The sequence below is a fragment of the Falco rusticolus genome, chromosome 5, assembly GCF_015220075.1.
Source record: "Falco rusticolus isolate bFalRus1 chromosome 5, bFalRus1.pri, whole genome shotgun sequence".
NCBI lineage: Eukaryota > Metazoa > Chordata > Aves > Falconiformes > Falconidae > Falco > Falco rusticolus.
Genome location: NC_051191.1, coordinates 9,121,344 through 9,137,613, shown reverse-complemented (window position 1 = coordinate 9,137,613; position 16,270 = coordinate 9,121,344). Strand labels below are relative to the sequence as shown.

General features: G+C 41.0%; 1 protein-coding gene across 1 annotated transcript in view; it reads right to left on the bottom strand.

The window, feature by feature from the left end:
* The window catches only part of LOC119149187 (V-type proton ATPase subunit S1-like), a 56,310-nt gene that overhangs the window by 13,071 nt on the left and 26,969 nt on the right, over positions 1-16,270 (bottom strand). The window contains exons 7-8 of the mRNA XM_037390188.1: positions 3,770-4,011; positions 3,116-3,169 (exon numbers count right to left, since the gene is read on the bottom strand). Coding sequence (XP_037246085.1) covers positions 3,116-3,169; positions 3,770-4,011 — 296 coding nt within the window. The remainder of the gene's footprint in view (positions 1-3,115; positions 3,170-3,769; positions 4,012-16,270) is intronic.

Genomic DNA, 16,270 nt, shown 5'->3' with positions numbered 1-16,270 from the left:
ACCTCAAATTCATGACCACATTAATGTTTTCTTCCAATAATTAAAATCATAAGATTTTAACAGATGACTAAATGTAAATCTGAATAATCCTCATTAAGTCCATATGCATGCACTAACATTACATTTGATCTTCTTATGTCTGATGTAGCAATCAAAATCTAAGACAAATGTTTCAACTGCTGAAGTATTTTTTCATATAATAGCATCCTAATGTTTGCGATTTCCTGTTCTATAATTGAGCAAAACTTGTTGACTACTTTAAAGTAAATAATCCTCCAAGTTCCATCAATTAACTTGGTAGCTAGTTTTGCAGCACAGTGTCATGCTTCATAAGATTTTCAAGTGCTTTATGATTCATATTATTTTCTTGGAACTGTAATTTTAGAAGAAAGCATGGTGTTATGCTGAGGATGGTCACATTCAGAACAAACGTAGAAAGCAACCAGATTCATTCATACACTAAAAGATTACAGGACAGCAGCTAGGAGCTGCAATAGTATGAGCAAAGACACAGAATGAAAATCCAAGGCACTGTTTTGGTGGGTCTGTCTGTACAAGAGTGAAACAGGACCAGCAAACAGTAGGCAGAGAAGCACCAGGGCAGCACCACGGAAAGTGATATTAGACTAAAAGTAAAGACACAACTTGGGCAGAGTCTTGGTTTGAGAACAGTATTTTTGGAATGAGATCCAAGAAAAATGTTTCCTTCATTCCCCATGGTGTTCATGGAAATGCATGCCCCTTTGCTACTTTACAGTACTGAAACCAAGAAATGCTTGACTCCATCACCAAGAACAAGTCTCAAGGATCCTATGCACAGCTCACTACAATAGTCAAAAAAGTAAAAATACTATACTAACAGCAAGCTTATCTGTACATTATGTTCTTTCACAAAGCTCTAGATGCTTGGAGAGGAGACGTTAAATAACAAAGCATATGTGGTTTTTTGTCACTTACCGTGATCTCTTGTAAGTGTCTTTCTGCACTCCAAATATAACTCCCAACACATCACTGACTCTGTTCAACACAAGTCCTTCTGGAGGTCCTTCTACCTAAATATAGACTGTCCTTCTACCTCAGTGTAAATAATAGTATTTATTCACCCATGCTTATCATCTTAGTGCCACATGCCTTTTTTACTCTCCTACTAAAATACTGTTCATGGTCTGATTGTCTCCTACATTATTACTTTAAACTTCCCCTCTTTGGTTTCCCTCGATTTCCATTCCCCTTATTCAAGATGTCAAAAGTATTTTAGATTGCAAAAGTCATTTGTCCTTCTGCTGCCCAAGCAAACATCTAGTTTGTCCTCTGGTATATGCAAATTTAATTCAGTGCAAGTTCTTCCCAAATAAATTCAAGCAATTAGCTGAGGTACCTAAATGAAAAGAGCAGGCTGCATCATCTTTACCAGAGTCTACAAAAATTCTTTTAACTGCTGTTCCTGCTGCTGAGGAGAGAACTGAGGTTTAATGACCAGCAGCTGTGTGGCAGCCCTCAAACAGTAGCAGGTGCTTTCCCCGTCCCTAGAATCCAGTAGTGAAAGCAACAGCTGCAAGTACTCAGAGTGGTGGTGAATGGAGTCACCTCCAGTTGGTGGCCAGTCACAAGTGGTGTTCCCCAGGGCTGTGTTTGGGCCAGTCCTGTTTGAACTACGTATTGATGATCTAGACGAGGAGATCGAGTGCACCCTCAGTAAGTTTGCAGAAGACACCAAGATGAGTGGGAGTGTTGGTCTGCTTGATGGCAGGAAGGCTCTGCAGAGGGGTCTGGGCAGGCTGGATCCATGGGCTGAGGCCAGTTATATGAGGTTCAACAAGGCTCAGCGCCGGGTCCTGCACTCGGGTCACAGCAACCCCACGCAGCGCTACAGGCTTGGGGCAGAGTGGCTGGAAAGCTGCCTGGAGGAAAAGGACCTGGGGGTGCTGGTTGACAGCCGGCCGAACATGAGCCAGCAGGGTGCCCAGGTGGCCCAGAAGGCCAACAGCATCTGGGCTTGTATTCCAAACAGTGTGGCCAGCAGGACCAGGGCAGTGACTGTCCCCCTGTACTGGGCACTGGTGATGTCGCACCTCAAATACTGTGTTCGGTTTTGGGCCCCTCACTGGAAGAAAGACACAGAGGGGCTGCAGCGTGTCCAGAGACGGGCAACGAGGCTGGGGAAGGGTCTGGAGCACAAGTCTTGTGAGGAGCAGCTGAGGGAACTGGGGGTGTTTAGCCTGGAGTGGAGGAGACTCAGGGGGACCTTATCACTCCCTACAGCTGCCTGACAGGAGGCTGCAGGCAGGTGGGGGTTGGTCTCTTCTCCCAGGTAACAAGCAACAGGGCAAGAGGAAACAGCCTCAGGTTCTGCCAGGGGAGGTTTATATCGGCTATTATTAAAAAAATAAAATATCACTGAAAGGGTTGCCAAGCATTGGAACAGGCTGCCCAGGGAAGTGGTGGAATCACCATCCCTGGAGGTATTTAAAGAATGCATAGATGCAGTTCTTAGGGACATGGTTAGTGGTGGACTTGGCAGTGCTAAGTTAACAGCTAGGCTTAATCTTAATGTTTTTTTCCAATCTAAATGATTCTCTGATTCTCCCTTTGACTTTTCATCCCAGGTCTTCCCATTCCTTAACTTTTCTTCCCTCTTCTCATGGTAGGAGAAACATGGTCTTGTCATCATCCACGCAGCAGAAAAATTATGGTTTTGCACCCCTCATTAGCCACAAGCTAGCTCTGACAGAGTACGCTGGTAATCTGCATTAGGACTAAATACCACCCTGGCCATGCAAGTAGACTTCAGCCCCTAGAACTGCTCACATAACGCAGATTTCCCTGAGACAGGATCATGGTTTGATCCTATTAGAAAAAGAGGATGTTGCATATGCCAGTAGCTTACAGTATGGTTGTTTACCTATACCACTTTTTTAGAACTTTACCTGAGCACATTAATATATTCTCTATATAAAGACCGTATTATTGTTCTGCTGCACAGTAACTCCTTAGAACAGAAATTAAATCATAATTTCAAAACCATTTTCACTTAACTCCTACTTTTTTTTTCTCCTAATTTACAAGCAGGCTTTGTAAGTCACAAAGATCTATTTAAGAACAAATAATAATTTACCTTATCTCTAGGCTGCTGATTTCATTCACTGGCTTTGTGTATTTTAATGACAGTCTAAGAATAAGAAACAGATTTTTAATGTTAGAGTAGTCAGCTTTAATTAGATCATTGTGACATTTCAATCGGAGGGAATATTCTAAATCAATAGGCAATTACAGAAGTCATATAGCAAAGGTTCAGTACACAGAAAAATATGACAAAATATTTCTAGAGTGTTTTTTTTTACCCAAGAGCAGGTGCTTCAAAGTAAAGGAAAACAGAGATCATGTTTCATTAATGTACTTCCAGCTGAATTACTACCTAGTAACTGGCAATACTCTCCTTCAAGGGAATTTTACAATGAAATTATGATCTCATTAATGCCAGTGGAGATTTCTGTGATTGTGAGATTGGGCACAGGGAAACCTGTTTGGACCAAATATAAGCAAACAAGAAAAAGGAATATAAGAGGAAAAACAAAAGTGAAAATAAGGGGCTGCATCTGAACAATTTTGTGATCTTGACTCAATCTTTTTCTTCTAAGAATATCCAATTTAGTATTTTTGTACTTTGGATGCTTTAGAAGAAAATTAAATTGGTATTAACTTGACATTGCACCATTTTGGATTAATTTTCAGAAATCACATATTTTACGGAATTTCTTGTGCTACTCACGTTGTGTTGGTGTCTGAGCACTCAGAGGAAGAAATATCCACATTCTGCATTACAAATGTTGCATTTGTCAAATCTATAAAAACCGAACTGTTGGCTTTGAGGCTGAAATTACTAGCATAAAAAAGGATGCATGTATCATTTCCAGTGGTCACATTCAGAGGAGGATATGATAAACTGCCTTCTTCCTCAGTGGCCATTAATCGTCGTCTTAATTCCCCCACCACATCAGTTCTTCTAGAAATCTGGAATAACAGCACATTAACAATTCATCTCCTTTGTAAGAGATAATATCAATTGAACACAGACCTTCACCATTCTGTACCATGAACGTCCATCCTTCTTAAACCTTCAATCAACTTCAATATTTATTATTGTCTGTCTATTTAATTGGCAGTATAGAGGCTATGGTGTTAACCTAGGTTCCCATTGTCAGGTGTCGACATGTGAAAACAAGCACCACTGACATCAGGCAAATGAACGTAAAACTATGTTGTTAATGCTGCCTTAAGACAGTGGTGTTAATTAGTGCTAATACTTTTTCTTTTTACAGAAGAATATACTGAAAGAAAGTAACTCTTCTTCTGTGATAAAATCACAAAAAAAATTTAACTTACACATTCAGTGACCACCCCCTGTAGTAAGAACAAGTTTTTGCGCTCTTCATGTTAACAGCCATGAAAGCAGGCTACCTAACTACAGCAGCGCTGTTTGTACACTCTTCTGATGGCTTCTGGGAAAAGATCTATGCTCATTTGGCTGATGCAGTGAACTCCTACAAGAGACTTCACTGCATATACACATTTGTTTTAGGAGTTTTCCAGGGATTCCCTTTGATAGGTAATGCTTTTTTACAAATGTGCCCAGGACATCCTTGGTAAAACAGCCCCATTGATATGAACAGTAAAAGCTAGCTGACCTTATCAGACAATAACTTAATCCTGTTGTTCATATCTTACTCTTCACTTCTTACTCTGTTCATATTTGGACTATTCCATCTATTTTTAAGTCATGTCAGCTTTATAACTTCATATTCTACAAGTGGCCTCTTCCCTTGGATAACTTTGGGATACAAGAAATGAGAGGTGTCAGGGGTTACCAGAACTATAATTACGTGGAGCTATTGCCTGGAACCACTTTTAATGGGTTTAAAGACAGGCAAGGAACATTTTCCAGTTTGGAACAGAGGCTATAATATCACTTTATAACCTGTCTATGGAGAGGAGCCCCAGAAGATTTTGTCACCTTAACCGCTGCTTTCTAAACACTATGGGCCATCTGTTATTTACAGCGCGTCTTTGTAGATACCTAATTCTATGAACAAAGCAGAATGGGCTGAATTAAAAACCTTTGACTAAACTCTCAAATATAGACTGCAATCTTCCTCTCCCATACGTGCATATTTTATGAATTTCTTTTTAATTCAGAGTAGTGCCTTTTCAAATACATCAGAACATGCGCTATTTTAAATGAATACCATTTTCTTTAAAAGAAGAGTGTGCAACAAAAGACAATATTCAACTCTTGATATAAAACTTTTAATCTTCCCTTAGGCTGTCCTGAAATGTAATCATTTTATTTCAAACTGAGAGGAAGAGCTGAAGTCTAAATTATATCCTGCCTAACAATTGACTTCACTATGTGGGCCCCGTGTATCATCTAAAGAGGGCTTTAAAAAACGCCTGCTAATAGCTGAAAACAATGCTACATTGGAGATTGTGATTGGGCTAACTTGGGGGATCAGATTAAGTATCTCAAAATAAAAAAAAAAAAACCACTATTAGAATGTAATCATAAGACTACAGCTTTATTTCTGTTGGTCTGCTGCCAGTACTTTGCCATGAGGCTCTCACATAAAGATTCCCTTTCATCTCTGAAAAAGCATATGAACCGAAAGAGTGTTTGCCTGAGAAGAAGAGGTGTCAAGGACTGAGAAATCCACTCGTTTCCCGTGATTAAACCTGTTTTAACAAATTCACCCATGCTGAAGAAGGGAGGCAACACATCTCACCTAAAAACATTTCTGAAAGTGAGCTTTGTTTTGGTCATATTTGTGGCTGAAAATACAGACTGTGCAGCCCAGCGAGTCTTTATTTGCACAGCTATAGGCAGGCAGGACCACTGCACTAAACGGAAGCCTGAAAGCATCAGCTCTCTGAAGAAATATCCCCTAAGCACTTACCGGCCTGCATATTCATCCTTCCAGCCTGCAGATGCATTTCTCTAAGTTACCTGTGGGTGAGGTAATTCAGCACATTTGAAATCAGGAAGCATTACCCCACAGAAATCCAAGAAAACTTCGTCTGGAGGCTGGAAGAAGGATCTCTGAAACACCCCAGCCTAGAACCCACTGGAGGCCTAGAAGATGGCAGTTGCTCCCTCCAGCTGACCTGCAGTGGGAAGCTGGAGGCTCCCCCAGTACACCCCTGCCTCTCTGTTTCAGGCACATTTTCCTATTCTTCTGTTGCTGCACAAACATGAGCTTACTGAATTAAAATCTTTCTCCCCACGCCTGTATTTCATGCTAAACTATAAATGACAAGATACTTCCTTGCGAAATTGATTATATTTACATTGAATTCTTGTAAATCAAATTAGATTATTTAGGAACAATCCATAGTGGCAGTGTTGTCAATCATTAAACCATATTTTATTCTGTTGCTTTCTTTGCCTTTACCTAATCTGAACCATGGGACGTGTGACTCATTGTCTTGTTCCTCTGGATTTATCAATGGCATTTTTGATCTCAGATATGCAGTGAACAATCACAAGACCCAATTAAATAAGACACAGAAAATAAAGGGTGCCATTTACATTGTCCTGGACCAGAACTGAAGACTGTAATTACTAACTAAACCTGCAACAGAAGCAGCCTGGAGAAAATTCTTCCCTTTGATCTGTTTTGAAAGGCTCCTAATACAGAATCATCTCTCTTGGAAAGGAGGAAGACAGCTGATCTGGCAACATTTTGATTCACCAACATACTGAACTTTTTCAAAGCAAACAGACCATACATCCAAAATTATTCATTTGTTTTGTTGTTGCTGGGTTTTGTTGGCTGTTCCAAACCAGAATGGCTAGAGACAAGAAAAAAGATTTGGGGCCATTTTATGTATTTGAAATTACAAATATAAGTCGAATGGTTGCAAACACATACAAGAAAAATACTGGGAAAATAAATTTTTCATTGGTTAAAATGATGAATGGTAAGGAATCATAGAAACAGGCTGCATTTCACACTAGTTTCAACATGGGATTTCTGGGTATCAGTTCAGCTGATGGTTATGCCCCCTTTTCCAGTCTTGTACTTCTTGATTTTTAATTGCTATGTCCAGGTGTGCCTATCAAGAATAAGAAAACTGTCCTGGAGGTCTTTGTAGTTCCTTTTCATTTCTAACAGCATGGACGTATGACCACATACTCTCCTTGGAGTTGTTTCTCTTATTGTAACAGCTAGCGGAAGGAGGTGGTCTTTCCATACTTTCAAGGAGGGAGGCAAGGAAGAAGAAGGGTCCACTCCCTTTCTCTTTTTAGGTTGTATCTTAGCCTAGTCCCTGCCTCCATACTGTGAACTACAGTGCATTCTCTGTATATACTCTACTTAGATGGCAAATGGTAATTTTTCCAAATTTAGCCATAACACGATTAAACCCTTTGTTGGTGTAACAAAACCACACAAAAATCTTAGCTTCTGTTGGGGGGGGGGGGGGGGGGGAAGTGCAGTATAAGAGCCAGATATTGCTTAATAGTATTAAACTTCAAATGCAGAGAAGGGCCTGAAAATATTTAGGGCATGCAAGTATAGACAAAAGCTGAAAATACATCATGACTCCAACCTAAACAATTCTATGATTCTATGATGCTGTGAAAGGGGAGGTCAAAGAATCCTTTTGGGTCACTTACGATGGCTGGAATCATCATGAGGTGCAACATCCAAGGAGGGGATGGCAGGCACTGCAACTGCTACCATAGCACCCCAAAGACAAAATGTATTTGACTACACTTATTTCATTCATCTTTTGGTGCCAACTGTAGCATAACAGTGCTTTGAGCTCTCAAAATCTGCAACGTTAAGCAAAGAGTTACCGACTATCTGTATTTTTGAGAATTTGAACTGTTTACATTGTTATGATTTCTAATGTTTTGTGGGTTGGTGGGTTTTTTTCTTTTCCACTCTAGGCTATCTTATAACTTCAATTTTGGCCCTAGATTTGGCGAACCTTGCATTCCATATAAACCTCAGGCAGTCTCCCTCCATTTTATTGAGGAGACTGGATTTGTCCAGGATTCATCCTCTGATACACCAGAGGGCCATGCTGCCATCCAGAGGGACCTCCACAGGCTGAAGAAACGGGCTCACAGGGACCTTACGCAGTTCAACAAGGGGAAGAGCAAAGTCCTGCCCTTGGGGAGGAACAACCCCAGGCACCAGTACACACTGGGGGCCAACTGGCTGGAAAGCAATTTTGCAGAAAAGGACCTGGGGTCCTGGTGGACACTAAATTGAACATGAGCCAGCAATGTGGCAAAGGAGGCTAATGGTATCCTGGACTGCATTACACAAAGTATTGCCAGCAGGTCGAAGGTGGGTGATCCTTCCACTCTGCTTAGCACTGGTGAGGCCGCACCTGGAGTGGTGGGTCAAGTGCTGGGGTCCTTAGCACAAGGACCTACTAGATGTACTGGATAGAGTCCAACAAAGGGCCACAGGATGAGGAAAGGTTTGGAGAATCTCTCCTGTGCAGAAAGGCTGAAAGAGCTGGGACTGTTTATCCTGGAGAAGAGAAGGCTCAAGAGGGGGAATCTCATGAATGTGTATAATTACCAGAAAGGAGATTGTAAAGTATATGAAGCCAGGCTCTTTTCAGTGGTGCCCAGTGACAGGACCAGAGGCAATGGCCCCAAACTGAAACACAGAAGAAGTCATCTGAACACGAGGAAATATTTTTTGCACTGTGATGGTGACAGAGTTCTCTCCAGTGAAGCACAAAATAGAAAAATTGTTCTAAGTTATAAGCAAAGAGAGACACATGCTTTAAAATAAAAAACCATCTAATGCAAAATCCACTCATAAATTAATTATGACAACACTTGGCATAAGTACGGACTTGGATACTTGTATTGCTCACACACGTGTGCATTCACACATACATAGATACAGAAAGAGTAGAGTGTAAATATACTTGGAAGTGGAGAATTTCTCAGAAAACTCATTCTTTTCCCTGATGACATGCAACCCTGATATCGGTTGGAGGGACAGCACAGCAGGCCATAGGCAATCCAGGAGGTTCCTGGAATGTATTGACAATAACAAGGGCTTGGGTGTGTTGGTAGATGAGAAGCTCAACATGAGCCAGCAATGTGAACTTACAGCCCAGAGAGCCAGCCGTATCCTGGGCTGCATCAAAAGAAGCTTGGCCAGCAGGTCAGGGAAGGTGATTCTCCCCCTCTACTCCACTCTCATGAGACCCCACCTGGAGTACTGCGTTCAGCTCTAGGGCCCCCAATAGAAGAAGGACAGGGACCTATTGGAGTGAGTCCAGAAAAGGACCACAAAGATGACCAGAGGGCTGGAGCACCTCTCCTATGAAGACAGGCTGAGAGAATTGGTATTGTTCAGCCTGGAGAAGAGAAGGTTTTGGGCAGACCTTATAGCAGCCTTCCAGTACCTAAAGGGCGCCTATGAGAAAGCTGGAGCGGGACTTTTTGCAAGGGCATGTGGTGACAGGGTATGGGGGACTGGCTTTAAACTGAAAGAGGATAGATTTAGATTTGTTGTTAGGAAGAAATTCTTTACTATGAGGATGGCGAGGCACTGGAACAGGTTGCCCAGAGAAGCTGTGGCTGCCCCATCCCTGGGAGTGTTCCAGGCCAGGCTGGATGGGGCTTTGAACAACCTGGTCTAGTGGAAGGTGTCCCTGCCCATGGCAGGGGGGTTGGAACTGGGTGATCTTTGGGTCCCTTCCAGCCCAGCACATTCTATGATTCTATTTCTCACATTTGTAAGGCAACTGTAATCCTAACCAAGACATCAGAATAAATGTCAGTAGCATGACACTTTGCCCAGAGGAATCCTTCACCTCTTTTTTCCTTCTCTATTAATAGTCTGATCAAGCAGGGGAGAAAGAAAGTACAGAAATAAGGTACATTATATCAATAGCAATCATTTATTGACAATTATTACTATCATTTTAGTGCCCTGCAGGGTATATAACCAAGCTTACTGGCTCACATTACCGTCTGATGGCTCCTCTATCCAAGCATGCATACTTCTACCAGCAAGCCAAATGGCTCAGGGACTGTGACACTCAGCTCCTACCTGGTGTTCTGCATCTCCCAGGGTTTTTCACAGAAGCAAGGCTGGGACAGGAATATTCAAGTCAAAATATAAGTCTCACTGTAGGAGACAATGATCTCACTGTAAAGGATAACATTCTGTTTTATAACTGATAGTACTATTATGACTTGTGGAGAGTGCCCAAGTCATGACCAACCACTTGGAGATCTTCTGTTAGAAGGGATAATAAAACTGCAATATTTCTTATACCATTCAGTTGAGTGGCCTGCATAAACAAAATCTGCAGTGTCAGCTTGTATGTTTATGGCTAGATGTGTTTATCCTTTTGCAGCACTGGGCTGGTTAAAAGATGTCTTGATCATCATTTACAGAGAATGTGACTACTCTGTGCAACTGAATACAGTGCAGTGAAGAGTGAGTTAGCAGGGACCGTGCAAGTGACAGAACCCAAATCAGAGGAAGGTGCTGTGATGCAGCACTTGTGATAATCCTTCTTGAAAGGCTTTAAAATGAGACAAGGAATTTTTGCATGTACAGGACATACAAGCACATCCAGAAATACCACGGTAGTCCCAATTTTCTGAAGAAAATTAAGATATTTCCTGTTATTTTCTCACTCCAACTTTTTTAAAAAAATCATACCAAATTCTTTCAGCTAACTTAAGGAAAAGCAGGAATTGGCCTATGAAAAGATCTTGACTTTAGAAAGTAAAACACAGTATGTATAAACTGGAGTAGCAGTAGCAGGAGCTGCTACACTTAATTCTCCACCTTACATTTCACTTTGGACAAATAACCCAAAGACAATTATTCCATTGAAAACAATGTCTTGGTCATCTACCAGAGTGTTAAAACTCATTCACATCTTTCTAGCTAATCAGATTTTTCAAACTTGTATACAAAAGACAAAAAAAAAAAAAAAAATTATTAAGAGCTTGCATCGTAAACCAGAATTAATCTGGAAAGGAATCTACCACATGTATTATTCAAGGAGTATTTGCTGATGCCAGTCTCCCCAGCTTTAACATTAGATTAGGCCCTGTTTCAGGCAATTCTGACAAAGATAAAAGAAGCTACAGATTTTACATCATTTGTAGGCTGCTGAGGGGAATACCCACTCCAGCTGGTTGTTTTTCCCACTTTCTTATGTCCGTATGTGGAATCCAAGTTGCCATGGGAGATGTGAAAAATGAAGAACAGATTCTGCTGCAATAAGAGGAGATGGGTATGTAGTGAGGGTTGGGCTGAGATTATATAGGGGTCTGGTGGGTTACCTAATGGAAAAATGCAAACAGGAGCAAAAATGTGTTACTCTTACTGCCAGGAGAGTTGCTGACACTGTCCTAGATGTAGGTTAATCACAGAAAAATTAAAAATCTGAAGATCCACAAAAGTCTCCGTCCCTCCACTTAATATTTTGATCCTCCAGCACTTCAGAGGACTGCTCTGCCAAATTGGGGAGCCTGTCTCCCTTTTCTTCTTAATTTGAAGAGGTGCGAACAGGATGATAGTATGATAGTTACACCAAATTGTTATTGATATTTCAAGGAAATTAATCTTTAACTTTAAAAAGTTACATACCTGTCTTACCATTACTCAGGTCTGCCTGTAATAAATTACAGTCTAAATACCAGTGTTTTTCAGATGGTCAGATTCTCACTGTGTTCAACGCGACAACATCATTCTTTGCTTTCAGCATCTCCATCTGTGTGTGACAACTCTTTTGGAGAAAACAGAGACAGACAGAAATTGCACTGTAGGAACTTGTGAGGAGAGTCTGGCTCTGTCTTCCCAGTTCTGCTGAATCAAAAGGCAAAGGACAATAATTCTAGCAAACGGAAACTCTTTGACAGGGAAGTTAAGCATTTTTTCCACGGAAAATCAATAAAAGGTATTTAACTTCTACTCTGCTTTCTTGCACTCAGTATCCACTTAACTTTTCTGACAGTAGTGTATGTAACCTAGAAGTTATATATATAAATGAAACGCACATCAGAAAGTCTACACAAAGCTAATATTAGAAATAATATCCATGCCTTTTTGAAGGAGGTTACAATGCTTTCTTTTCTCTGGATAAGCCCTTTTTCCTCCTCCAAGTTTGTCTCAAAAGCTGTGTTTCCACCAAAGCCTAGTTAACCCTTCCATTTAACACATCTCAGACAACGTCATCAATCTTTCATAATTTCTTTCATCTCTGACTAGTCTCTTCCCCATCCAAAACAAAATGAGACCACACCATGCAAGCTTGGTCAGCAGTTACATGTAACTGCCACCTCTGTGGCTGGTAGTTATGGACTTTTTACAAAGTTTAATATCATGATGCTTTGATATTAAACTTTGGAAGACTGGACTTTATAAGGTGGGGGGTATTCGAAAACAAAGACCAGCTTCTTTCCAGCACTCCTATGGGGTTGCTTTAGCAGCTTGATGCCTACTGCCGTTACTACACCATAACCAGCCTTCAATGACAGGTAATGGCACCTGGCTGGGGGTTTGGTTCAACCAAAATAAGTTGCTCCTGCTGGCAGTTCATATCCTGAGAAAAACTGTGGAGCAGTAGCAAGGAATATCATCAGGGTCAGAAGGAAATCAAGTACTAGGGAGGAGGAAGGGGTTTTCAACAGTGAGGAGGCAGAATGGGATCCAGCATTCACCTTGCGATAGTTCTGCTCAGTGTAAGGCAAGAAACCCTCCTTATTCTGTTCCAGGATTTTGCAAGTGAGTTGGCTGAAAGCCTCAGACAGAGATAGCTACCTGTTAGAACACTTGGAGTTTAACGTTCATACTGTAGTGCACTAAAATGTAGAATGATACTTTTTATGATTCATTACATACCTATCTGAAGTGACTGAATCATTTGGGCTAAACCAGAAACCCCGTCACAGAAGAACAGCTGCAATGTTTCAATAAAATTGTAAACACTGAAGTTTTAGTAAAATGAAAAGGACAGAACAAGAACAAAAGATGCGATGTAATTTGATGTCAAGCACCACTTTATGTGTGGCTTTTACAGCAATGCATCCATTAACAAATTAAGTAAGAGCCTTGTGGCATTTTGGCAGGAGGATGAGTTTCTTAGTTTCTTGCCTTTTTTGGTTTTTGGTGGGTTTTTTTGGTCTACCAGTGACACTAAGTACATATATCATTAAAAAAATCAAATAACAGAGATTCCTATGCAAGGCTAGAGTGAGCTGGTAAGCCTGCATGGATCAGAACACTGTTATAATACCAGGCTGGATCCCAAAAGAAACAAAGACTTGTCAACCTCATGCTGGGCAAATTTGCCTCTTCTCTTACAGCATCCGCAGTTAACAGCCCAGGGGTCCACTGGTGAGTCCCAGAGGCATCCCACAATTGCCTCTGGGTCTGCTGTAGTTGACTGTTGCTAACACAGGTGACTGCACGGGGGTCTGGCCTGTGCAGAGCTATTTCCTCAAAAGCTGCTATAGAATCATACAATCATTTATGTTGGAAAAGACCATTAAGATCATCAAGTCCAACTGTTAACCTAACACTGCCAAGTCCACCACTAAACCATGTCCCTAAGCACCACATCTACATGTCTTTTAAATAAAAGTTTCTGTAATCAGTCAATTTTCGAATTAGAAAACTTTCTAAAAAGAAATATACCATATATTAGAAGACTGAAATCTGATTCAGTTTAAAGTTGTCAGCTACAGGGAATGGGGTAATCTGGTCCTCAGAAAGAAACAAGATCCGTGTTTCAATGCAGAAACACTGCTGTAACAGTCTGTCAACACTTTATTAACACCCTGGTCTAGTTCTTAGCTTTGTCTGCTAAAGCTCCAATATGCAAACTTTGTGAACAGAGGCTTGCATGCAGTATCAGCTTCACAGATTTTTATGGAAAAGCCTGTAGGACTTAATAAAAGTAGCTTTCAGAGAGAAAATCTCAATAGAACTATCCATCAATAAAGCAAGGATATATTTCTCTGATAAAGTCATAAATATGTTTGAAAATTACCCCAAAATTATCATCCTCTATCCTAATTTTAGAGGCATGTATGCTGTACCTATGAGTTTAATGGCTGCACATGCACAATGGCTATGTATGCATAATGATGACACCTCTTTTCTGTTTCAAATGGCAGAAAATCAGCTGATGGCTTTGAACAGAGTCTAATACTTTTTTTTTTTTTTTTTTGCAGGCAGGGTAAGAGTTAGAAAGCAGAATTAAACAGAACCACCACATGCAGAAATATAGCAGATCTAGAACTGCACAACAAAATGTCTTCCTACCACAAAACACTGAATTTCTAAGATCAAATGTTCTGCGGCACTATGCGAAGCGAATGAATTCTTTTCTAAAGTGAAAAGAAAGAATATGACATGCCAGTTGAAACTAAAACAAAATAAGCCAGGTTTCTTCTAACTAGTCTTAACTATGTTACATGTTGGATGCACTAAAACCTAGGGGTTTGTGATTCTGCCATCAGACCACACACAATTCCTAGGATCAGGGATTTGCATTTTACTGATTACTGGCAAATTTTTGTGTTGTGTTGGCCTTTGTTCTTCTAACATCTATTCCTTTAGTGTAGACAATAGAAACTGCAATAGAAATCAAATGGTGCAGGATATAAATGTTTTTGCCAGTGCAGGGGGACTCCCTGTGGTTGCACCAGCTTGTCCTTTTACCAGCTTCATTCATTTAGTTTCCTACAAAGGGAAGGAAGACAAGAAGTACTGCAGGTAGACATTTAGGGCAAGGTCGCTCTGACTGCACGCAGGAGCTACCTAGCTACCCAGCACTGACCTCCTGGATCTTCAGCCCTAGGAACATGTTGGGAGGAGACACATATGCTGTGATCCTCTAGGTGGGACAATTTCCTATTTCTAACCCTTTGCTTGCCCAAAATGGGATTGTGAGTCTGCCTCTGACAAAGATCCTGCCTATGGGCTTTGGTGTCTGGAGAAGGTGCTGAAGATAAGAGTTTCTGAGCTCACCAGCAGCAAAGAATGGGAAAGAACGCAGAGTTCCCAGAGGCAATTTACCAATCCTTAATCACAAGGATCTTGAGATTCCATCCCATTTCACTGCACTGCAAGTAGGAGAAACTGCACCAAGCTTGGGGTACTACCTACCTGATTTCCATCTGACACAGTCACTTTGTGTTATGGATTTTCTGGTTGCCAGCAGAACGATTAACATGTAGCGGGCCATTTTTTTTACGTGCCAATTATTTAATTTTCTAAAGTGGCAATTCTACAACAACCTAATAGGCAAGCAGGAGGAGGAAAAGTCTGTGAGCTTCCTTTAGTGGACCTTTGTTTAGTCTGTTGGCTGCCTTTTCTGGCTCACGGCCTTTAGTTAAATAAGTTACACATTACCTTGCAACATTCCAGCCCCAGAGAAATGCTGTCAATATCCCAGCCTTCCACTGCCAAGACACAAGACCACCTAAACTGTGTGAGACCAAAGGTCCACCTAACTCATTGCCAGTGGTACTGATAGCACTGATAGTAAAACTGGTGCTGGCAGCTAAAAATAAGAAAAGGTTAAATACAAACAATACTTGTCCCCAGGATACCTTCCATCATTTCTGCAATCTTTGGGTTATAAACCTTCAGAGCTGAAGGTTGCATTCAAATGAACACATGCAATAGGATCTTCCTTCTATCCTTCCTTCCTATCTTTCTTCCATTAGTTCACCAAACCACTGAAATCTATGTATTGGATATTTTGTCACCCAAAACTAATTTATTTTTTTCTTTAAAGGGATTTTGTTCTCCTGAATTCCTGCATTATGGTCTGTGAGTGGTGATAGTTGCGAGTACTGGCCAGAGACAGTGAATAATTATTTCCTGTTAAGCTCGTCCATGCTATCGGTAGTTTTATTTATTATTTCTCTCTTGAATTGTCACTTTTCCTAGGTAAAATATTTTAATCTTGTAGTCCTACCGTATCCCTTTGGACATGGGGTAGCCAGAATCACACAGACTATTCCACTGGCGGACTTGCACTCACCAAGGGCTTAGTGAACTACTTGACACTTGCAGCTTTGCCCTCTTCCTTTCCAAATGATTGGTAACAGTCTGCTCACTATTCATTCCACTGCTAACTGCAGGGATGTTCCGAGAGATCTACCCGCATTCGCACCATAATTCCTCTTCTGAGAAATAGCAGCCACTCATCACAGTGCAATATGCATATTTAAGGTTTTCCTTATGCGTGTTACTTTCCT